The sequence below is a fragment of the Chrysochloris asiatica genome, unplaced genomic scaffold (assembly GCF_000296735.1).
Source record: "Chrysochloris asiatica unplaced genomic scaffold, ChrAsi1.0 scaffold00173, whole genome shotgun sequence".
Classification (NCBI taxonomy): Eukaryota; Metazoa; Chordata; class Mammalia; order Afrosoricida; family Chrysochloridae; genus Chrysochloris; species Chrysochloris asiatica.
Genome location: NW_006408691.1, coordinates 5,662,638 through 5,684,096, shown reverse-complemented (window position 1 = coordinate 5,684,096; position 21,459 = coordinate 5,662,638). Strand labels below are relative to the sequence as shown.

Sequence of the window (21,459 nt, the reverse complement as noted above, 5' to 3'; positions counted from 1 at the left end):
ATTTTCCTGCCATCCAGGCCATGCTTGAGGTAGCCTTTCTTGAGGATTGACACGTCACTAACAGGAACAGCTGTAATGCTGACATTGGGGTTCTGAGCATCTGTAATCGCCCTAACTGGGAAGGGGGAGAGGCACTTTTAACAAACACAATGTAAAGACCCAAAGCCCAGCACCTTGGTTTGCATTCAGAAAGAGAATACCAACAGAGCCCCTCCCATGATGCCAAAAGGGCCCCCAATTATCCCAAAGTGGAGACAGGGGTGGGGAAAGTGAGGAAAAGGGAAAAAAATAAACAAAAACAAAAAATCAATGACCAAAGAGAGGTACGTACCATGAAACAGACACATGGCTTCTGCCCTGCCCCCAGGAGGTAAAAAGACTTCGGCCAGTCAGCAGGAGATTTCAAACCATTTCTCAGACACAAAGGCCACAGGAATAAGATGCCGATCAGAAGAAGAGGGTCTGCAGCGAGCAGAAAAATGGGCTTGCACGTGCTGGTACATAACACACAATAAGCAAGCCGGTCAGGCCTGCTGCAGGGAACTGATTCCTTGAGAGCAAAAGGCTCCCAGGAAGGTAATGCTCTCCTGGGACCCAAGGGACTTCTGTCCTTTCCTGGGAAAAGAGCCCTTCACTTACCAACCTCCCTCCGACTCTCAAAGGCTTTGAGTGCCCAGAACCAGATGGATCTAGGTGTCCATGAGATTGGGCATGGAGGTCATATGGTAGGCTTTCCGGCACAGTTGTGCAATTCCAAAATTTTCGTTTTAACTAAGGAAAGGGAAAGAGCAGGATTCACAGAATGGCTCCCCAACATTTGGTCCGTGTAGACACCAAGCCACCATTTTCCCCACATTAATGAGACCTAAGAGAGCATTATCTTAGGACAAAAAGCAAGAACCCTTTCCAACCAATGCTTCTGCTCTTGGGCGTAAGAGCTCCCACTGGGTCCACCCACAACACACACAGAGCACTCCACACAACGTAGGGACATAGAGTAGGACAAAATGTAACAGAGGCACCAACGAATGACCCACTCCTTCCTTCCCCTCAAAGTCCATAGCACTGGTTGGCCAAGATTCATATTCAAACCAACATACACACATTCAATGAAATGGTTTGAAAATCCTTTTGCCAATTCTTTGCAAACTCGGCCTTCTGGAAGGCTGGGATGTGACAAACATCAAGTGGGAAAACAAAGTTGTTTAGAATAACAGTCCTGAGGCTTCCTCTTCTGCGAGAATATTCTAGAATCCAACATGGAAGTACAAGAGGAGGTACGTAAGAAAGCATTAAAGAACAATCCATTTGTTCAACTGACAAGGCAATGGCACATCCCTTGCCTCTGAACAAATTACCCAACACAACAGAAACAAGCAGGCAGCTAGCCCTTTCTGGAAGTCTCACCCCCATCCTCCCCACCCTTGGTTCCAGAAGCCCTTTTATAGAAAACCTTGGGCAGTGTTGCCAATTCTTCTGCTAACAGTGGTGTTTCCGCCTGATTCCTTCCTAAGATCTTTAAGTTGTTGGAGATTGTTTTTTTTTAATTTTCAAAATGATGCATGAGGACATCCTCACTTAAAAAAAGAGCTTATTGATATTTTAATTTAATTCTGGATAAACCTTGGGAAGCTGACTCAAGAGTTTCTTACATATTCCAAGGGATGGTTCTAGGGGCATGTCTACTTTGAGGGATTACACATGAATAATGAAAAGGAACATTTAATAAAAGCATGTCTGGTCAAGGAATTGGGTTGGTATTTGATATTTTTGCTAGATTTGCTGCTGACATTTTATTGATGGGGGTTCATAGATACTGGGTCAGGGAGGAACCAACCATCATCTGTTGATATTTGGAATTCGAACAGCTGCAGAGGTGGTGTTTAGACTCTGGGGGAGGACACGGAGTTGTACTGAGGGCAGGCAGATGCATTTCTATCTGGTGTGGTTCTATAGGATTCGCACTGGATGGCAACCACAAGGTAGGCAGTTCAAGCCCACCAGCTGTTCCTCAGAAACCCTATATAGGGTTGCTATAAGTCGGAAACACCACTGAACAACAATAACACTATCTAATTTTAGGATTCTGGAAGTGGATTCTAGCTGGTGCATTCTCTCTGGTGGACAAAACACCTGTTTGCATCTACCCAGCCACTGGGTTTTGCCATATGGGCTGTTGCCACTTGTTCAAGGATGGTTTCAACAGATCCCTGGTGCCTACCCCACTGCACCCTGGCTCCAGGCCCAGTGATGAGCACTGCAGTTTCCAGGGTTGCCCAAGGCTAAGCTTACCTGTTTCCGTTAAATGTGGATTTGTACTCGCCCGCCGGGAGCAGCGTCTCATCAGTGTAGACAGGTACCGAGGCCCTGACACACTCGTGGGAGCACTGTAGGGTCTCATTGTAGGCTGTGAAGATGTCCAGGTTGCTGGGCACCCGAGCGGGCGTGAAGTCTGTCAGGTTTTGGCAGCTCTCCTCCTGCTGGTTAATCTTCCGCTGGTGGCTGTTTCGACGCGTGTTCCCACTTTGGGCACAGCTAGAAGAGAGAGGAGTTGGCATGGGGCGTGGGGGTCAGGTGTAAGGTACGGAGTGGAAGAGGAGTGGGCACCTACCTAACCCCATAAACATGACTTCAACACTTAAATGTGGAAACTTCATTTCTAGCATTAATTACACATCATTTAATAATAACTGGTAATTCTTAGCCTCTTTGGAAAGATCAACCACAATCAAGCAATCAACTCTTTTTTTTTTTTTTTTTAATAGGAAATTTGAATTTTAAATGTGGGTCCTTAATATAGGGAGAATGATGGGAATAGTGGCTAAACTATGTTGTTGGGAGCGGAACCTTGTTTGCTTCAGGAGTCAGTCTGGTGGCAGTGCTGACTTGGTTCTCCCACAGGTGCATCGATGGGATGAAGACCTGTAGCTGACACGAATCATGAGACTGGCGAAGGATGGTGTATGCAGAACCGTTAACTCTTTTGAGACTGCAATTATCTTTGGGTTAATTCAAACCCTCCAACTTTCTGTTAGTAGTCAAGCGCTTGACCACCATACCACCAGGGTTCCTTGCCTCATGGATACCTGTCTATTTCTCAGTCCTCTGCACCTTGGGGGCTGCAACTTACGTCAGGATAGAAGTCCCACCCATGTCAGTCAAGGGGGGAAAGCAAGCCACCAGTGACCTTCTGGACTTGACTTCTGCTGACCAAGCTCCTGAGAACCATGAGGGCCTAGCCCTATGTTCACACCACACCATAACAGGACATGCAGGAGCGTGGCTGGAGGGACATGCCCTGTAAGTTCCTGCAACTCGGGGGTCCAATGATGTCTTGTCCTTCCAGGGGGCACTGGTCCCCCTCTTCCTTTGTATTCATAGTCTACTTTGACTGAGGGGCTATAGGGTGGGGTGCGGGTTCATGATAATCATTTCCTTTGGGGCCTGGTTATTCCCTGCCTTCATCTTCCCAATGGAAGGAGTAGGAGCCCTGCCCCATCCACAATGGGAAAGCTTTCCACAGATGGAGTTCAAGTTCAAGTCCATGGAACACACTCCTTCCTCCATGGCCCTGTGCCATGCCCTCCCCTGTGGAGCTTTTGGGCTTTTCTTCAAACCCCAGTGTGTTGAAGACTCTAGAAGAAGACCTGCCTACTCATCGCTCCATGAGGATAATGCTTTTCTTCGTCATGACTAGCAGTTCTGCCCCTGGGATTTCCTGCCATGCAGCTTACCACGGAGGGGTTTAATGGTTGTTTTCTTCTGTGCTGTCCTTACCACCTGTCCCCTGAGTCTATCAGCCATCAGGAGGTGGTTTCCAGGCCTTGCGGTGCAGTGTGCCAGACTATGGCCACCTCAGTACCCCCCTAGCTCCTCTCCCACCCCTTGTCTTTCTTGTGTGTTCCCCTGCCATTGAAGGTTCGGGTGCTGTCTCCACCTTTGGCCCTCCCTGAATCTCTATGACTGTCTGGAGCCACACAGGGACTGGGCCCTCACTCCACACAGAAGTGCAGGTTTTAATACTGAAGGTGTCACACTGTGCAGACCGGCACCTCTGGGGCACCAGGTCAACAGCAGGTCTATCAAGTATCCCCCGACTTTCCCAGGGGAGCAGCAGGTGTGCACACCCACAAGGCCAGTCTCAAAGTAGGCCAGCTTCTAAGGGGAGGTAGGGGAAGGCAGTCGCCTGCAGCAAGCCATAACCTATTTCCATGAACGCAGAGCAGCTGCCATAGAAAGACTGGCTTGGATCAAGGAGAGCCAGCAAGAGGAAGCCCAGAGGCAGTGATGAGCGGGCAGGTGCTGCCCAAGCACTAGGAGAGAGGGCATCCTCCCTGCCTGTCCAGGGAAGGCCAAAGGGAAAAGAACAAAGGCTAGAGCTGTGTGGGCTATAGCCACAGGTAGACTTGGATGGGAGAGAAGGGATTTGGAGGCAAGCACACCTTGCTCTCTGAGAAATGATTTCTAGGAGGCTGGAATAATTCCCTTCTTCTGAGAATGTCTGATCCTAAGGAGCAGGGATCAGGGAGTGCCCCAACCCACTGGCCTGGCCAAACTGTCTTGAGGCTGAAGGCAGCAGAGCTCTGTGCAGTACTAGGGCCTGCTCTGGATTCTCTGACCAAAGCAGGGACACGGATCCCCTCTCCCTAGGACTTGGGGCCCAGTGTGAAAAACAGGGGCCTCTGTGTGACCACTTTCCACAGTCCCGCTGTGATTGTTTCAACTCCCAGTGGCCCAATAAGACAGAGTGGGCCTGCCCCACAGGGTCTCCTGATCTGCCATTCTTACAAGAGCAGATCAGCAGAACTTGGTGGGTTCAAACAGCTGACCTTAAGGGTTGGCAGCCAAGTGCTTAACTATTACATAACCAGGCTTCACTGGGACCTCTACAGGTTTTCCTTCCCCATTTCCAGACCAGAGGGGCCAAAGATCTTACCAATTTTTTAAGACAAGGGTTGTAATCAGGGCAGCGATGACCATGATGAGGGAGACGGTGATGGTAATGATCTGATGGACAGCCAAACCTGTAGGGGAGAAAGGGACACAGAGTGAGCCGGAACACAGAGGGGCAGTGATGGCCACTGGCAGGGCTGGTAACGGGCACCCATCCTCCCTTTCCTGCTATGTGTAGGCTCTGGTCCAAAATACTTCCCACACAAAGGCCAGAAGAAAAGCCCCTTCCAGAGGCCTTTTCTCCATCCGACTGTCCCGATAGGCCCAGAGCTACAACCCACCCACTGCACTGTGTTCTTCCTTCCCCTGTCCAGCTGCTGTGGGCTCTGGTTCCATCCCAGCCTTCTTCTCCTGGTGCTCTGGGCAATTCTGCTCCTTGATTCCAGAACCAAGAACACCAAGGTGTTGGCCCTTAAGTGGCAGTAGAGCGTGAACTGACCAGGACGGCCCAGCCCAGAACTCACCAGAGAGGTTTGAGGAAGGGACATACTGGCCCACACCTTTGGAGACAGTAGGTTGTGCCCCAAGGGGAGTCTCTCTCCACTGAGTCCCCTCCCAGAAAGTCTGATGAACATCCAGGAAAAACAGTCCCCGTCCAGCAGCTGATGGTTCACAAAGTCCCAGAATTAGATCTGAGGTCTGGCCTAATAGTTCAGTCATTCCCCGACAAAGATCCAATGAAATCGGCCCAATGGCAACAGCAGAACTGCCCACTGCAGATGTGGATCAATGAGATGCTCTCCCCACCCACCTCTGCCCCCAGCCCTCCTGCAACTGGGCTGTAAACTTCACACAGAGAAGGGCAGGAGGCAGATGTGGCAACAGCTCCCACCTCTGGAACCTGCACCCAGGGTACATTCCCTTCTTGGGACATGGATACTGGGAATATTCCCTACTGACTACCACAAAATATCCTGCTCCAGCGAGAACCATCCCCATGAGACAAAGGCATGGTAACAGCTCGAGGAGCCTTGCAATAGCAGCGCATAGAAGAGATGGGTCTCCTCATTCTTTCACGCAAGATACTGGAACACCTATCTTTATACCACCTCTAGGGACCTGCCACACAGGTCTGGTGGCCAATGTGGCAGGTTCTCTAGTATAGAGTCTTCTGGCCATCTCCCAAGGCCAGTCTTGCAAACATATGTTACCTCTCCACTGAGTATTATCTTCATGGGGGACATTGGAAACGAATGATTAACAGTAGGCCAAAAAACAGGCTTTTCCCCCATTTCCTACTCTTACAAGGCCTCTGCTGTCTGTCAGGAAAGATTCCATCCTGAGCCTACAGGATAAGCCCCACAAGGAAAATGGCAGAGCAAGTACATGAATGGCATTGGCTTCCCTTCATGCATTCTTTCATCCATGGATTACAGAAGCTCCTTTGAATACCAACTGTGTGCTGGCAGTGCCAGTGGGGAATAACTCAATGGTGGTGAGCATCCTTCCAGTTTTTAAAGTTGCAGCATTGACTGTGGGCTCCAGGTCACAGACATCCCAAGTTTTCATTGTTGTTGTTGTTAGGTGCCAGTGAGTTGGTACTGACTCATAGCGACCCTTGTTGTTGTTGTTAAGTGCTGTCGAGTCAATTCCGACCCATAGCGACCCTATACAGTGTTTCTGAGGAGCAGCTGGTGAGCTTGAACTGCCAACCTTGCAGTTCAAATGGCTTTGCAGTCTGGTGCATGAACCCACAGCGCTACACCAGGACTCCTAGGCACAACAAAATGAACCACTGCCCGGGACCTGGGCTAACCTCACAATTGTTACCACACTTGAGCCCATTGATGCTGCCACTTTGCCAATCCATCTCATAGGGGGTCTTCCTCTTTTTCTCTGATCCTACCAAACATGATATCCTTCTCCAGTGACTGCTCCATCCTGAAAATATGTCTGAAGTATGAGAGATGAAGTCTGTCCATCCTGGCCTCCAAGGAGCACTCTGGCTGCACTTCTTCCAAAATGGATCTATTGGTTCTCTTGGCAGCCCATGGCACTTTCAGTATTCTCCTCCAACACCATAACTCAAAAGCATCAATTCTTCTATGGTCTTCCTTATTCACCATCCAGCTTTCACATGCATATGAGGTTATTGAAAATACCATGACTTGACTCAGGTGCACCTTAGTCCTCAAGCTGACATTGTTGCTCTTCAACACTTTAAAAAGGTTTTGTGCAGCAGATTTGCCTAATGCAATACGTTGTTTGATTTCTTGGCTGCTGCTTCCTGAGTGTTGATAGTTGATCCAAGAAAAATGAACTCTTTGACAACTTCAATCTTTTCTCCATTGATAAGGATGTTGTTTATTGATGCAGTGCGGAGGATTTTTGTTTTCTTTACATTGAGATGCAATCCATACCAAAGGCTATGATCTTTGATCTTAATTCAGTAACTATTTTACGTCCCCTTCACTTTCAGCAAGCAAAGTTGTATCATCTGCATATTGCAGGTTGTTAATGAGTCTTCCTCCAATCCTGATGCCACATTTTTCTGCATATAACCTAGCTTCTCGGATTATTTGTTCAGCATACAGGGATAAGTATGGTGAAAGAATACAACCCTGCCACACACTTTTCCTAATTTTAAATGAGTCAGTGCTCCCATGCTCTGTTTGAACAACTGCTTCTTGGTCCAGGTACAGATTCCTCATGAGCACAATTAAATGTCCCGGAATACTCATACTTCACAATGTTGTCCATAGTTTGTCATGATCCACACAATTGAAGGCATTTACAGAGTCAATAAAGCAGTGGTAAACAACTTTCTGGTATTCTCTGCTTCCAGCCAACATCCATCTAATGTGAGCAATGACATCCCTCGTTCCATGTGTTCTTCTGAATCCAGCTTGAACCTCTGAAAGTTCTATGTCAAAGTATGCTTGCAGCTGTTTCTGTATTACTTTTAGTAAAACTTTACTCACCTGGAATATCCAAGAGATTGTCCAGTGATTTCTGCATTCCACTGGGTCACCACTATTTGGAATGGGCACAAATACAGATCTCTTCCAATTAATCGGCCAGATAGCTGTCTTCCAAATTTCTTGGCAGAAAAGAGTTAGTGCCTCCAGTGTGACCTCACTTTGTTGAAAGATTTCAATTTTTATTCCATCAATTCCCGGTGCCTTGTTCTTTGCCAATTCCTTCAATGCACCTTGGACTTCCTCCTTTAGTATAATTGGCTCTTGATCATATGCTACCTCTGGAAATGGTTGAACATTGGCCATTTCCATTTGGTACAGTGACTCTGGGTATTCTTTCTATCTTCTTCAGTCTGAATTTGCATATGAGCAATTGATGATTTGTTCCACAATCTGTCCCTGGCCTTGTTTTGGCAGACGATATGGAGCTTTTCCATCATCTCTTCCCACAGATGTAGTCAATTTGATTTCTGTGTATCCCATTTGGTGAGGTCCATGTCTATAGTCATCTCTTATGCTGTTTCCAAAAGGTATTGATATGAACAAAATTGGTTTTGCAGAATTCTATCATGAGATCTCCAGCTATCACCAAGACCATATTTTCCTTTCTCTTTGTTTTCAACCTTCCATTCCAATCGCCAGTGATATATCTTGATTACATGTTTGATCAATTTCAGATTGAAGAAGTTCATAGAATTCTTCTTTTCATCCTCACTGACTTTAGCGGTTGGTGCATAAGTTTGAATAATAGTGGTATTAACTGGTCTTCCCTGTAGGTACATGGATATTATCCTATCACAGACAGCGTTGTACCCCATGACAGATATTGATTTGTTCTTTTTGACGATGAATGCAACACCATTCCTCTTCAATTTGTCATTCCCAGCATATTTAACCATGAGGTTGTAAGACTTAAAAATGGCCAATACCAGTCCATTTCAGCTCACTAATGCCTAAGATATTGATGTTTATGTGTTCCATTTCATTTAACAATTTCCAATTTTCCTAGAATCAGATATAATGCCAGAAAATGAGCCCCTCAGGTTGGAAGGCACTCAAAATGTGACTGGGAAAGAGCTGCCTCCTCAAAGTAGAGCTGACCGTGATGATTCGAATCGAGGAAATCCCCGAGTAGTAAAGTCCTCAGGACCTTAACGATTTGCTGATGGGGCACAACTCAACATGAAGAGAAATAGCTGTAAATATCCATTAGTAACTGGAACATGGAGTGTACAAAGTATGAATCTAGGAAAATTGGAAATTGTCAAAAATGAAATGGAAAGCATAAACATCGTGGTTGTTAGTTGCTGCCAATTATGGAAGTGAAACTGTATCTGGGCAGTTTGTGTACATTCAGGGGCCACCTAAGGTCTGCTGGCTCCTAGGTCCACACCAAGAGCATTTGTATCTTAGGAGTCTCCTCTTAACCTCAGACCTGGTTCATCTGTTGGCATTGAGTTGACCACTTCCTACTCTGCATTACTAGATAAGAAAGCAGCCAACACAAAACCCATTACCATTGAGTTTGTTCTAACTCATAGCAGCTCTGTAGGATAGAGCAGAGCTGCTCTCTACAGATTCTAAGGTTGTAATCATAAACAGGAGTCCTGGTGTAGTACTGTAGGATAAAGCACTAGATTGCAGGATCCGTTTGCTCTGCAAAGTCAGCAGTTCAAATTCACCAGCCGCTTCTTGGAAACCTTATACAAGGATCACTGTGAGTTGGAACTGATTCCTCAGTTGACAGCTCTTACCACCACCAACAACAACCATTATCAACCAGTGATATTCATATGACATAACCTTTCTTCCTGAAAGTGAAGAGGACTTAAAATATCTACTGATGAAGATCAAAGATGACAGCCTTCGGTATGGGCTGCACCTCAATGTAAAGAAAATAAAAATCCTCACCACTGGATCAAAAAACAACATCCATATAAATGGAGAAAAGATCGAAGTTGTCAAAGACTTCATTTTGCTTGTATCCACTATCAACATTCTTGGAATCAGCAGTCAAGACATTAAATGGCATACTGCAACAGGCAAATCTGCTGCACCTCCTGAAAGTGTTCAAGAGCAAAAATGTCAATTTGAGGACTAAGGTTTGCCTGACCCCAAGCCATGCTATTTTCAATTACCTTATATGCATGTGAAAAGTGGACAATGATAAGGAAGACCATAGAATAATTGATGTATTTTAGTTACGGTGCTAAAGAAGAATATTGAATGTATTATGGACTGCCAGAAGAACAAACAAATCTGTGTTGGAAGAAGTAACAGCCAGACTGCTCCTTAGAAATCAGGATGCTGAGACTTCGTCTCTCATAATTTAGACATATTATCAAGAGGGACCAGTCCCTGGAGAACCACATTGTGCTGGGTAAACCCCCAATGAGATGGAATGACACAGGGGCAGCAGCGATGGGCTCAAGCACGATGACTGTGAGGATGTACACAGGGTCACTATGTGTTGGAACCGACTGGATGGCACCTAACAACAACAACAACAGCAGTCTTTATAAAGCATAGTGTCACATCTTTCTCCCATGGAGTGGTTGAAGGATTTGAACCTCCAACCTTTCTGTTAGCTGCCAAGCACCACCCTAAACTCCATGGCAAGATGTGACTTTTTAAAACTGTAGTTTGGGTAAAGGTTTAGAGAGCAAATTTGTTTTCCATTCAACAATTTAAACATATTTTGCTTCCTGAAAATGGTTAATCTCCTCAGTGTATTGCACTCTTCCCACTTCCTACCTGATTCCCCATTTCCATTTGCTCTTTTTTTCTTACTCCTTTCTGCCTCCTGAGCTTTGGATTCAGGCAAATGTTGCTTTTGGGTCTCATATGGTTGATTGTACTGAGGAGTACTGTGGTGTAGAGCATTACTTAATGCCTCTTCTATCCATAGTCTGTAACTACCACCAGACAACATTTCTGCCCTGATGGGTCTGGGTAAGGAAAGGTGGGAGAAGATATGTTTAAGATGACATGATTCAGCTGTGGAAGTTAGCAGAGTTTATAGTAATTGCAAAAACTTGGAACTAGGTATAGTTTATATAGTTTATCTAATGGGTATAAAAGGAACCATCTCAGAGGCAGAAGGGAGGAATCTCACTACCATTGAAGAAGAAGCGTGTGTCCTGTAGAACCTGAGATTCCTACTCATTGAACTTCCTTGACCCAGGGACAGAAAGCTGTGACAACGCCGGAGGAGTGGCAGAGGAACAGCAACAGAACCAAGAACCAGAGCCCGAGGTGAAACAGTGGGCTTCCTAGCCCACAGAGCAAGTCCAGCTGAGTGACTTTAGGTAGGAAGCTTACTTGTAGATTGGGGTGCCTCCAAGCATGTTAGTGAGGAGCTAGGTTTGCTGAGGCCAAGACTTATGGTGGTGCATCTATCTGCAGCTGACAGTAACAACTGTGCCCTGAGCATTTTTGGAGTCTATATTATAACATGTTAATTTCCTTAATAAACCCCCTAACTGTGAGTTTGGTGTCTGAAAGGAGTGAGCTTGACTTGACTACCAACCTCACAGTTCAAAACAACTTTGCTGTCCAGTGCATTAACCCACACAGTGCCATACCAGGCAGGATTCCTTGGCTAAACCTATATATGGAGTCCTAGACTGTGGATCACAAGATCAGTTTGAATTTCAAGGTCAGTGGTTCAAAATCACCATCCACTCTTTAGAAACCCTATACAAGGTTGTTATGAGTCAGAACTGACTAGACGACACTTAACAACAACAAGACCTATATATGCTCACGTTGTACTCCCATTTGCCTTCTCACAATTGTTCATCTCGCATGCCTGCCTATGTATCTATCACAGGGGTTGCTTGTTACTACTGTTACTGTAGGATTGCGTGGTGGTGGTATGCCGTAGAGTCAGTTTTGACTCACAGTGACCCCGTATAGGGTTTCTGAGGCTGTAAATCTCTGGTAGTGTAGTGGTTACAAATTGGGCTGTGAACCGCAAGGTCAGCAGTTCGAAACTACCAGCAGTTCCACCAGAGAAAGATGAGGCGTTCTGCTCCCATAAAGATTTACAGCCTCGGAAACCCTGTGCAGGGTCACTATGAGTCGGAACTGACTCCACGGCACTTAACAACAACAACAAAATCTTTACAGGAACAGAAAGCCTCATCTTTCTCCCACAGAATCGCTGGTATTTTCGAACTAGCTGACCTTGAGGTTAGCAGCCCAACTTGTAACCATTACGCTCCTTACAGGATTGTGTATATAGCAGTATTTACTATTTTTCTCTTTTATGCTTGTGCGGTAATTTCTTTGCTATTGGCCCTGTTTACTGCAATCCCCCCTTATTGTATATTGTCTTTTACTTCACCCAACTTAATACACATCTCCCCTCTAGTTCTGGTGTGGACTGCTAACCATAAGGTCAGTGGTTCAAATTTACCAGCTGCTCCTCGGAAACCCTATGTAAGGTTGCTATGACTTAGAAATTACTCAATAGCACAAAACAACAACGATGAGCCTCTAATTAGTTATTTATTCTTCCTTTCCCTCCCACCCTGTTGTTTTATTGTTAAGTGCCATCGAGTCGATTCTAACCCATAATGACCCTGTATAGTGTTTCCTAGCAGTGGCTGGTGAGCTTGAACCACCAACTCTGTGGTTCACACTGACTGTGCAGTCCAGCGCAGTAGCCCGCAGCACGTGCCATCAAATCAGTTCAGAATCATATCGACCCTGTGCACAACAGAACAAAACACCGCCAGGTCCTGAGCCATCTTCACAATGGGTCTTATGTTTGAACCTACCGTTGCTGCCACTATGTCAATCCATCTCATTAGGGCTCTTCCTCTTTTTCACTAACCCTCCATTTTACCAAACACAATATCCTTTCCCAGTGTCCTTCCTGACAACATGTCTGAAGTATGCAAAACAAAATCATCTTAGTTTCTGAGGAACATTCTGGCTGTTCTTCTAACACAGATTTGTTTATCTGACAGTCCATGGTACTTTCAGTATTTTTCTCAAACACATTAATTCAACTGCAATGATTCTTCTATGGTCTTCTTTATTCATTGTCCACCTTTCACATGCACATGGGTCAACTGTAAACTGAATGGCTTGGGTCAGATGCATCTCAATCCTAAATCTAACATTTTTACTCTTGAGAACTTTAAAGAGTTCTTTGTGTAGCAGATTTGCCTAATGCATTATGTTGTTTGGTTTCTTGATTGCTGCTTCCATGAGTGTTGATAGTGGATCCAAGAAAAATAAAGTATTTTACAACTTCCATCTTTTTCCATTTATCATGTTATTTATTGGTCCAGGTATGAAGATATGTGTTTTCTTTGTATTGAGGTGTAATCCACACTGAAGACTGTATTTCAAGTGTTTTTCACTTCCAAAATATAAGATTATGTCATCTGCATATCACAAACTGTTAATGAGACTTTCTCTAATCCTGGTGCCACATTCTTCTTCATATAATCCAGTTTCTCAGATTATTTGCTCAGTATAGAGATGGAATAAATATGGTGAAAGGATACAACCCTGGCATACTACTTTCCTGATTTTAAACCATTCAGTGTCCTCTTGTTGTAATTCAACAACTGTCTCTTGGTATATTTACAGGTTCCTCATGAGGACGATTAAGTGTTCTGAATTCCCATTCTCCACAATGTTACCCATAGTTTGTTATGATCCACACAGTTGAATGCCTTTGCATAGTTAATGACGCACAAGTCAATAAAGCTGACGTCAGTAATGGTATCTCTAGTTCCAGGACCTCTTCTGAATTGGGCAGCTCCCTGTCAAAATGAAGCCATTTAAAAATGACTATCAGCAAGGTTTGACTTGCCTGTGATATAAATGATATTGTTTGATGATTTCCACATCACACGGATCACCTCTTCGGAAGGAGTACACATATGGATCTCTTCTAATTGGTTGGCCAATAGTTGAGTGAGTGTCTGTAGTGCTAACACTGGTTTGTTGAAACATTTCAGTTTGTATTCCCACTCCTGGTAACCATTAAACAAACAAACAAACAAATTTAAATGTAGAAGCTTTTGCTCAACTTTTTATATTATTGGGCCCATAAAATATTTGTCCTTTAGTGGTTGACTTCTTTCACTCAACAAAAAGTCCTTCAGGTTCATCCATGTTATGAGGTGTCTTGTAACTTCTTCATTATTCTTTAATGAGGTGTAGTATTCCATTGTGCGTATGTACCGTTATTTGTTTATCCATTCATCAGATGAGGCACTTAAGGTATGTCCATCTGTTTGTTACTATGAATAGTGATGTGATGAGAATGGGTGTGCATATATCTGCTCCTATATCAAGGCTCTTATATATGTAAGACATATACCTAGTCATGGGATTATTGGATTATATGGTGTTTGTCTTTTAAATGTTTTAAAGATGCACCATTCCATTTTCCATATTGGGTGTATCATTTCAGTCACACCTGCAGTGTCTGAGAGTTCTAATTTCTTCACAGACTTAGGGGTTCTAATTTATGGAACAAATAGACTATCAAACATAACTAGTAATACACAAATAGTAGAAGATAAATCGATGAATGGGGTCTTCTAAAAGAACCAACTATTTATTTCTTGGGCTAAGCCTGCCAAGTTCTAGGCCAACGCTGGTAAACTAAGGACTCTAGAGATGGAACAGACGTCACAAAAGAAAGTGAATGGAGCCAAAGAAGGACAGCAGGGAGCGGTGGAGACTGGATAGGCCTGAGGCCAGGTCCAACTGAGGGCTCTGAAAACCACCCTATTTAAGAAGAGCACTTCACCATTCATTGTCAAATATTAGTGGGACCAGGGGAGGCCCAGGAAACTGCAGTCTTGACCTCTTGCTCTGTTTCTGAAGGTCTTTTTGTAAACTCTACAGAACAGTTCTATGGAGTTATGGTGAGCCAGAATCAACTTGATGACAACCGACAATAAAACCAGGGAGCTCGTCTGTTAGACTGGATACTTGCAATGACCAAAGTCCTTGAGAGGGAAAAGCCCTCTACCAACTGTCTCTTACATGTGAATTTTCTCCTATTTCCCCTACAAGTAAGGAAAAGGTTGATTCTCCTCCTCCAACAGATGGATACAACTAAGATCTAGAGGGGAAACAATTGGATTAGGGGACCCACCTCACTGATAACACAAAGAACAGAAGCCGAGGCTTTAACATGAGATCTTCATAAGACCTGGAACCCCTTAAGAAGGAGACCCAATCTTCATTATCTGTATACCTCTTGCCCAACATACACACACAGCATCTTGTAATCGTTGTCTGAGAAAGTATGCAGCTCAGAACCAAGATGTAGGTAATAAGAAACCAGTCAAAAGGAAGAAAGGCACAATTTCCAGTATTTGTGTTATTCTGCAGCTGCTTCTCCTATCTTCTGCATGAACTGTCTCTGTATGACTTCCCAAAGTAAAATCTGGAGAAAATATTATCTGATTAATTACCAGCTAAGGTCATGTGGAGAGAAATACTATGGTAATATACTGGCTACTCTTTCTCAAGAGATTTCTCTATGCCAAGCATCCTGCTAAGTCGTCTTCATACACATGATATAATTTAATGCATCAATGGTCCTGGGAGGAGGCATTTTGTTGCACCTTTGAGTCCATTCAGAAGCCTAATACTCAAAAAAGTGAAACGATTTTTCCCTTGAACTCTTGGCAGAGCCAGGATGGGAAGCCAATTCTCTGCTTGGGAGTCCCAGAGAACATTAAACATGTTAATTTCAAAATATAGCTACAGTCTAGTAATAAACTTATTTAGAGGCCAATACCCTACTAATATTTTTGACTGCAAAGCAGAGACCCTATGTGCTAACAACTGGAACAGGAATTCTGGATGGGTCTTTGGACCCAGGCATAAGGAAGAATCAGTTGTATTCAATCAACTTCAACTCATGGTGACCCAATGTGTATCAGAGTAGAACAGTGCTCCAAGAAGTCTTCAATGGCTTATTTTCCAAAAGTAGATAACAAGTTCTTTGTTTTCAGGCATTCTGGGAAACTTGAACTTCTAATATTTTGGTTAGCAGCTGAACATGTTTACTATTTGCACCACCCAGGTTAAAAGAGGAGCCCACAGACAACAAGACCATGATGGTTAACCAAGAACCAGGTCTTTTGATATTTTGTCATAATGATACTTATTAGAAGCAGGTTAGAAGATGGAAAGTTCATGAGATGCCTGTGATAGTTAAGGTTCTGTGACAATTTGACTGGACCAGGAGTCCCTGTGGTTTGGCAGTTGAGATGTGGTTATCCCCACGGAGAGATATAACACAGTGTTATTCACTCTATAATGGCCGGCTATGAATAGTGTAGTGAACTCTATGATGATTGGCTTTGAGCAGCCAATAAAATGAAATGATGTTTCCTTGTGCGTATGGCCTGCTTCCAATATAATGGCCACCTAGGCACTGCAGGTTAATGCGCAAGACTGCAAAGCCATTTGAACTGCAAGGTTGGCAGTTCAAGCTCACCAGCTGCTCCTCGGAAACCCTCTACAGGGTCGCTATGGGTTGGAACTGACTCAACAGCACTTAACAACAACAGGCAAAGCCTGCTTGCTCTCTGATGAGTATGGAACTTGCATCTGGCTCATCCTCCAACTTCTGGTTCTTGGGACTTGAGACAGTGGCCTGCTCTATTGCCTAACTTTCTAACTACCTGCCTGCCTGCCGATCTTGGTTTATCTGACCCAGACTTGGGGCTCTCCCACCTCTACAATTGTCAATCATTTCCTTGATATAAACGTCCCTTTATATTATACATACATATATAAATTTCACTGGTTTTGCTTCTCTTAGAGGACTGGACTTTTACTGACTTCACCCACATGGCATCAGCTTTAAGAGGCCATCCTTCCATCCTCTCTCCTTCCTGACTAGTATCTCACAGAACTCACACCTTAAATAATGTTCCCCAGGCAAATCTCTCATGGCCACTAAATAACACACGCAGGAACATCTGCCTCATAAACCCTCCTGACCTTGGTCAAGGCCATCTCTGGAGCAGTCTCTATGCTACTTGTTGTGTGGGCTGTGACTGGGTTGGTGATGATGTCATCATAAGGGAATATACACTCTATGCTCCAAAGAAGGCTAAAGACAAACCAACTTTCTTCTCTTTACTTCCAAGGTCAATATTGAATTCTTTCTTAAAACTCTTTGCAATTGATGCATGGTTCCCAAGCTGGAACGCATGCTATGTGGGGAATTTTTGCTTCTTTTTCCTGACAGGTGTTATTGTTCCTGCTAATTTAGGGGTTCTTTCTGCTCTTGGTAATTGCCACTGTATACTAATGTGCTAGGAATCAGCTGCCACCCAGATAATGAAAAATTACACCCAGAATAATAGATGGGGACAGATGGATTACCGAGCTCTGCATCAATCAATAGGGCTTTTATGGTTATATTTGTGGTGGTTTGTAATAAGATCAGGCCCTGAAGATGGATGTGGAAGTTGGTAATCCATCTCTGTGTCTGGACAGAGCCTCATTAAATGAAGCCAGATCAAACAAGGAGCATTGTCCACTGTGAAAGCAAACACATAGGAACTTCTTTTCAAGAATGGGAGGGGGTACTGGTACCTTTGGCTGGCACATCTGGATGAAGGCAGGAGCAATGGCCCTGGGATTGCTGAGACAAATGGGTGACATTTCTGTGTTTACAGCCATTCATTGTATAATGCATTATAAATACCTACATTACATGGCTAAAGATCCATTTATCACAGGAGCCTTGTAAGAGTGAGTTGGTAAGTTAGAAGTGACAGTGGGTACCCAAAGTGCCAATTTCTTTACAAACAAGCTATTCCTGCAAAATCTCGAGTCCATAGTCGGTTCTTGAAAAAACTGTGTTTGGGAACATAAAGGCCTAAGCAGGATAAACCAAAAACTAACAAACAAACCCAAACAAAACACCCACTGCCATCAAGTTGATTCCGACTTATAATGACCCTGTATAGGCTTTCTAAGACCGTAACTCTTTGTGGGAGTGGACAGCCTTATCTTTCACTATTAGAATGGTTGGTGGGTTTGAACTGCTGACCTTGTGGTTAGCAATGCAATGATGATCTTATGGTGCTACCTAGACAACATTCATGGGAAGCAGACAGTACACCAAGAGCAGCCTGACTTCTTGAGTGGTGGGACCTTAAGGTCTAGAGTTCATCCTGGAAATAAGCTAGTGGCAGAAAAATGCAACTTCTAAAGTCAGCACAGAAAAACAAGACCATTAACTTTGTGGCAGGTGCCAAAAGGCATACGCTGTTTTCTGAGTGACCCAGCAGATCCTTCCAAGGGGCAAGTTAAGGGACGTGTTTCCACATCTAACAGGTTATGCTAATGAAGTGGCTAAGGTGACAGCTGACCATATCAGAAAGACCCACCTCAAGATATTAGACAACTTTAGGGAAAGGGGGATTGCATAATAAGACTGCAATAAAGGTTCTGGACACAGACGCTTCATGGGGTTCCTGGGTGAATGAAGACACCAATGCATGTTGGAGGGTAGCACATCTTTCTGGGGACATGGAAGCTCCACATTGGCCCCCTCCTCAATCCTCCCCTAAGTCAGCATAAAGTCCCTTCTCATCAGAAGGGAAAGTGGGCATCTCTCCAGCTTAGGGCAGGAGCATGGACTAAAGAACGAAGGAAGCAGTTGCCGGTGATATCTCACAGGACCCACTTTGTCACAACTACACATTGGGAGTGAGTTCTCAAGGCATTATTCCCAACAGGACCCTTATGCAGGCTGGAGTAGTGGTTCTCCATCAGGGATATGGGCAATGTCTGGAGAGAGTCCTGGCTCCTGGGATGAGCATGGCTACTGGTATCTAGTAGGTAAAGGTCAGAGATACTGTTTAATATCCTATAACACTCAAGACAATCTATAACAAAATGCTCTGGCCTCAAATGCCCACGGTGGAGAGGCTGAACAGCCCTAGGGTAGAGAATCAGAATTATCCCACAGTCTCTTTAAAGGTTGGAATGTGAGCCATGCTCTGTTTTTTTCCACCTTCATGTCCCTTCTTCTCCTTCCAGCCCCTGCCTTATTAATAATAAAAGAAGTGCTGGGGAAGGATGCAGAACTGACTTCCACACTTCTGCAGCATCAATCCACTTAATGAATAAGCCTAGCTTTATTATAGGCTGTGTGTGCCAAGCATTGTTGGAAGTGCATTACCTTTATTAGCTCATGTAGAGCTCACAATGACACTGTGAGTTGGGTGAAAAGATTGTCCTCATTTCCACAGGGAGGGTAAGAGATTTGTTCAATGTCACCCAGTGCAATTCAGGAAGTCCTCAAGACCACCCTTAGGTTCAAGAATTCCCCAGAAAGATTGACAGAAATCAGCAAGACTGTTATACTCACAGCATAAGAAAACAGGTTAAATCAGCCAACAATGGAAAGTGTCCATGGGGAGGAGTTCAAGAGATACCAATCACAGTTTCCAGTGGTACTCTCCCAGTAAGGGCATGAGAATAGAGCTTACCAATCCCAACAACAATGTGTATTGCCAACCAGAGAAGCTCCCCTGAGCCTTAGCATTCCAGGTCTCATGGACATGGCTGCCCACTCACATGGCTGACTTTCTCAGCCCTTTTGGAAGTCAAGCTGATATTGTGTGACCCAAGGGCTTCACCATCAATCACACTGTTAGCACAGACTCTCTGCCATGGCTTAACGTCCCTTGATAAACAAAGACAGATTTTGTCAGGCACAATATCCCAAGGGCTTACAACAAAGATGTTCTTTATCAAGTAGAATATTCCAAGGGCTTACACGTTACATGCAGGAGCCAGGAAACACGTGTCAAACCTTTCACTGAGCAAGGCTAATTCCCCATGTGTTACAGAATAAAACTCTTCCGTAGGGTTTCTTAGTCTGTATCTTTTATGGCAGCAGATTGCCAGAACATCCTTCTGTAGAACTTCTGGAGGGATTCAACTTCTGGCCTTTCATTTAACAGCCAAGTACTTAACCACTGCACACATAATTTAAAAAAGAAAAAATAAGCCAATATCATCTAGTTGATTCTGCAGAACTGACCCGTAAGATTTCCAAGGCTGTGATCTTTATAGAAGCAGACTGCTTCTTTCTCTTATGGAGCAGCTGATGGGTTCAAAATGCTGACCTTTCTATTAGCAGCTGTTATGGATTGAATTATACCCCACCCTCCCACCGTCCTCCCCCGGCACACAGTATGTGTCAATTTGGCTATACCATGGTTATGCATATTATGCAATTTTCTTTCATTTCGAGATTCGATGTAACTATCCAACATGTTGTAAATCCTCACCTCTATGATATTAAAGCAGAGAACACTGCAAAGAATGGGAACTCCATGACATGTAATTAACCTATACATATGGCAAGAGGCAGTAGTTCAAACAGATCAAGACAATACTGAGTGGATTACATTCAGGAACAGGTTTGTATCTGGGCTGCAACTTTTCAGCATACTTATTTAATATATACACTGAGCGAATAATCCAGAAAACAGGACTCTATGAAGAAGAACATGACATCAGGATTAAAGGAAGGCTCATTAACAGCCTGTGATATGCAGCTAACACAATATTGATTGTTGAAAGTGAAGAGGACTTGAAGCACTTACTGATGAAGATCAAAGACTACAGCCTTCAGTGTATGCATTACACTTCAGAAAAAAGAAAACAACAGTTCTGGACCAAAAATCAACATCAGCATGAATGGATAAAAGATTGAGGTTGTCAAAGATTTCATTTTTACTTGGATCCACAATTAATGTCCATGGAAGTAGCAGTCAAGAAATCAAATGGCTTATTACATTGAACAAATCTGCTACAAAAGATCACTTTATAGTATTAAAGAGCACAGATGTCACTTTGAAGAATAAGGTGTACCTGACCCAAGCCATGATATTTTCAATCACCTCATATGTATGCGAAAGCTAGACAATGAAAAAGGAAGGTAAAAGAATGAAGACCTTTGAAGTATAGTGTTGTGAAGAATATTGAATATACCATGGATTCCCAGAAGAACCAACCAATCTGTCTTGAAAGAGATACAGCCACAATGCTCCTCAGAGAAGAGCATCATGCTTGGTACAGTACAGGGTCAGTGAAAAAGAGGAAGATCCTCAATGAAATGGATTACCATAGTGGCTGCAACAATGGACTCAAACAAGGAACGATTATGATGATGGCACACGACTGGGCAGTATTTCATCCTGCTGCATACAGCTTTGCTATGAGTCTGAATGGACTGGATGTCGAACAAAAACAATGATGATGTTAATGAGGCAGGATTCAGTCTACAGAAGTCGGCTGTATTTTGTCCATCTCTTTTGAGATATACTAAGATAAGTCAAAAAGTATTGCTACAAAATTATAGAAACTGTTATGAAATAAAAATATCAAAATGTGAAGCTCTTGTTTCTTGACATATCCTCCATCTAGGTCTACACACTGCTGAAGGCACTGTTTCCATCTGTGCCATTGTAAGATAAGCACTTGACCACAAGTTTGGTTTGAATCGCAAGGTCGGCCATTGAAACTCACTAGGTTCGAAACTACCAGCCGCTCCGTGGGAGAA

The 21,459-nt window shown here is 44.0% G+C and overlaps 1 protein-coding gene across 1 annotated transcript in view; it reads right to left on the bottom strand.

Annotated features, from left to right (window-relative positions):
• Window positions 1-330: 330 nt before the first annotated feature.
• Window positions 331-21,459, bottom strand: part of AJAP1 (adherens junctions associated protein 1) — a 91,163-nt gene continuing 70,034 nt past the window's right edge. The window contains exons 2-4 of the mRNA XM_006871746.1: window positions 4,937-5,024; window positions 2,293-2,535; window positions 331-462 (exon numbers count right to left, since the gene is read on the bottom strand). Of these exons, the coding sequence (XP_006871808.1) occupies window positions 390-462; window positions 2,293-2,535; window positions 4,937-5,024 (404 nt within the window). The 3' untranslated portion in view covers window positions 331-389. The remainder of the gene's footprint in view (window positions 463-2,292; window positions 2,536-4,936; window positions 5,025-21,459) is intronic.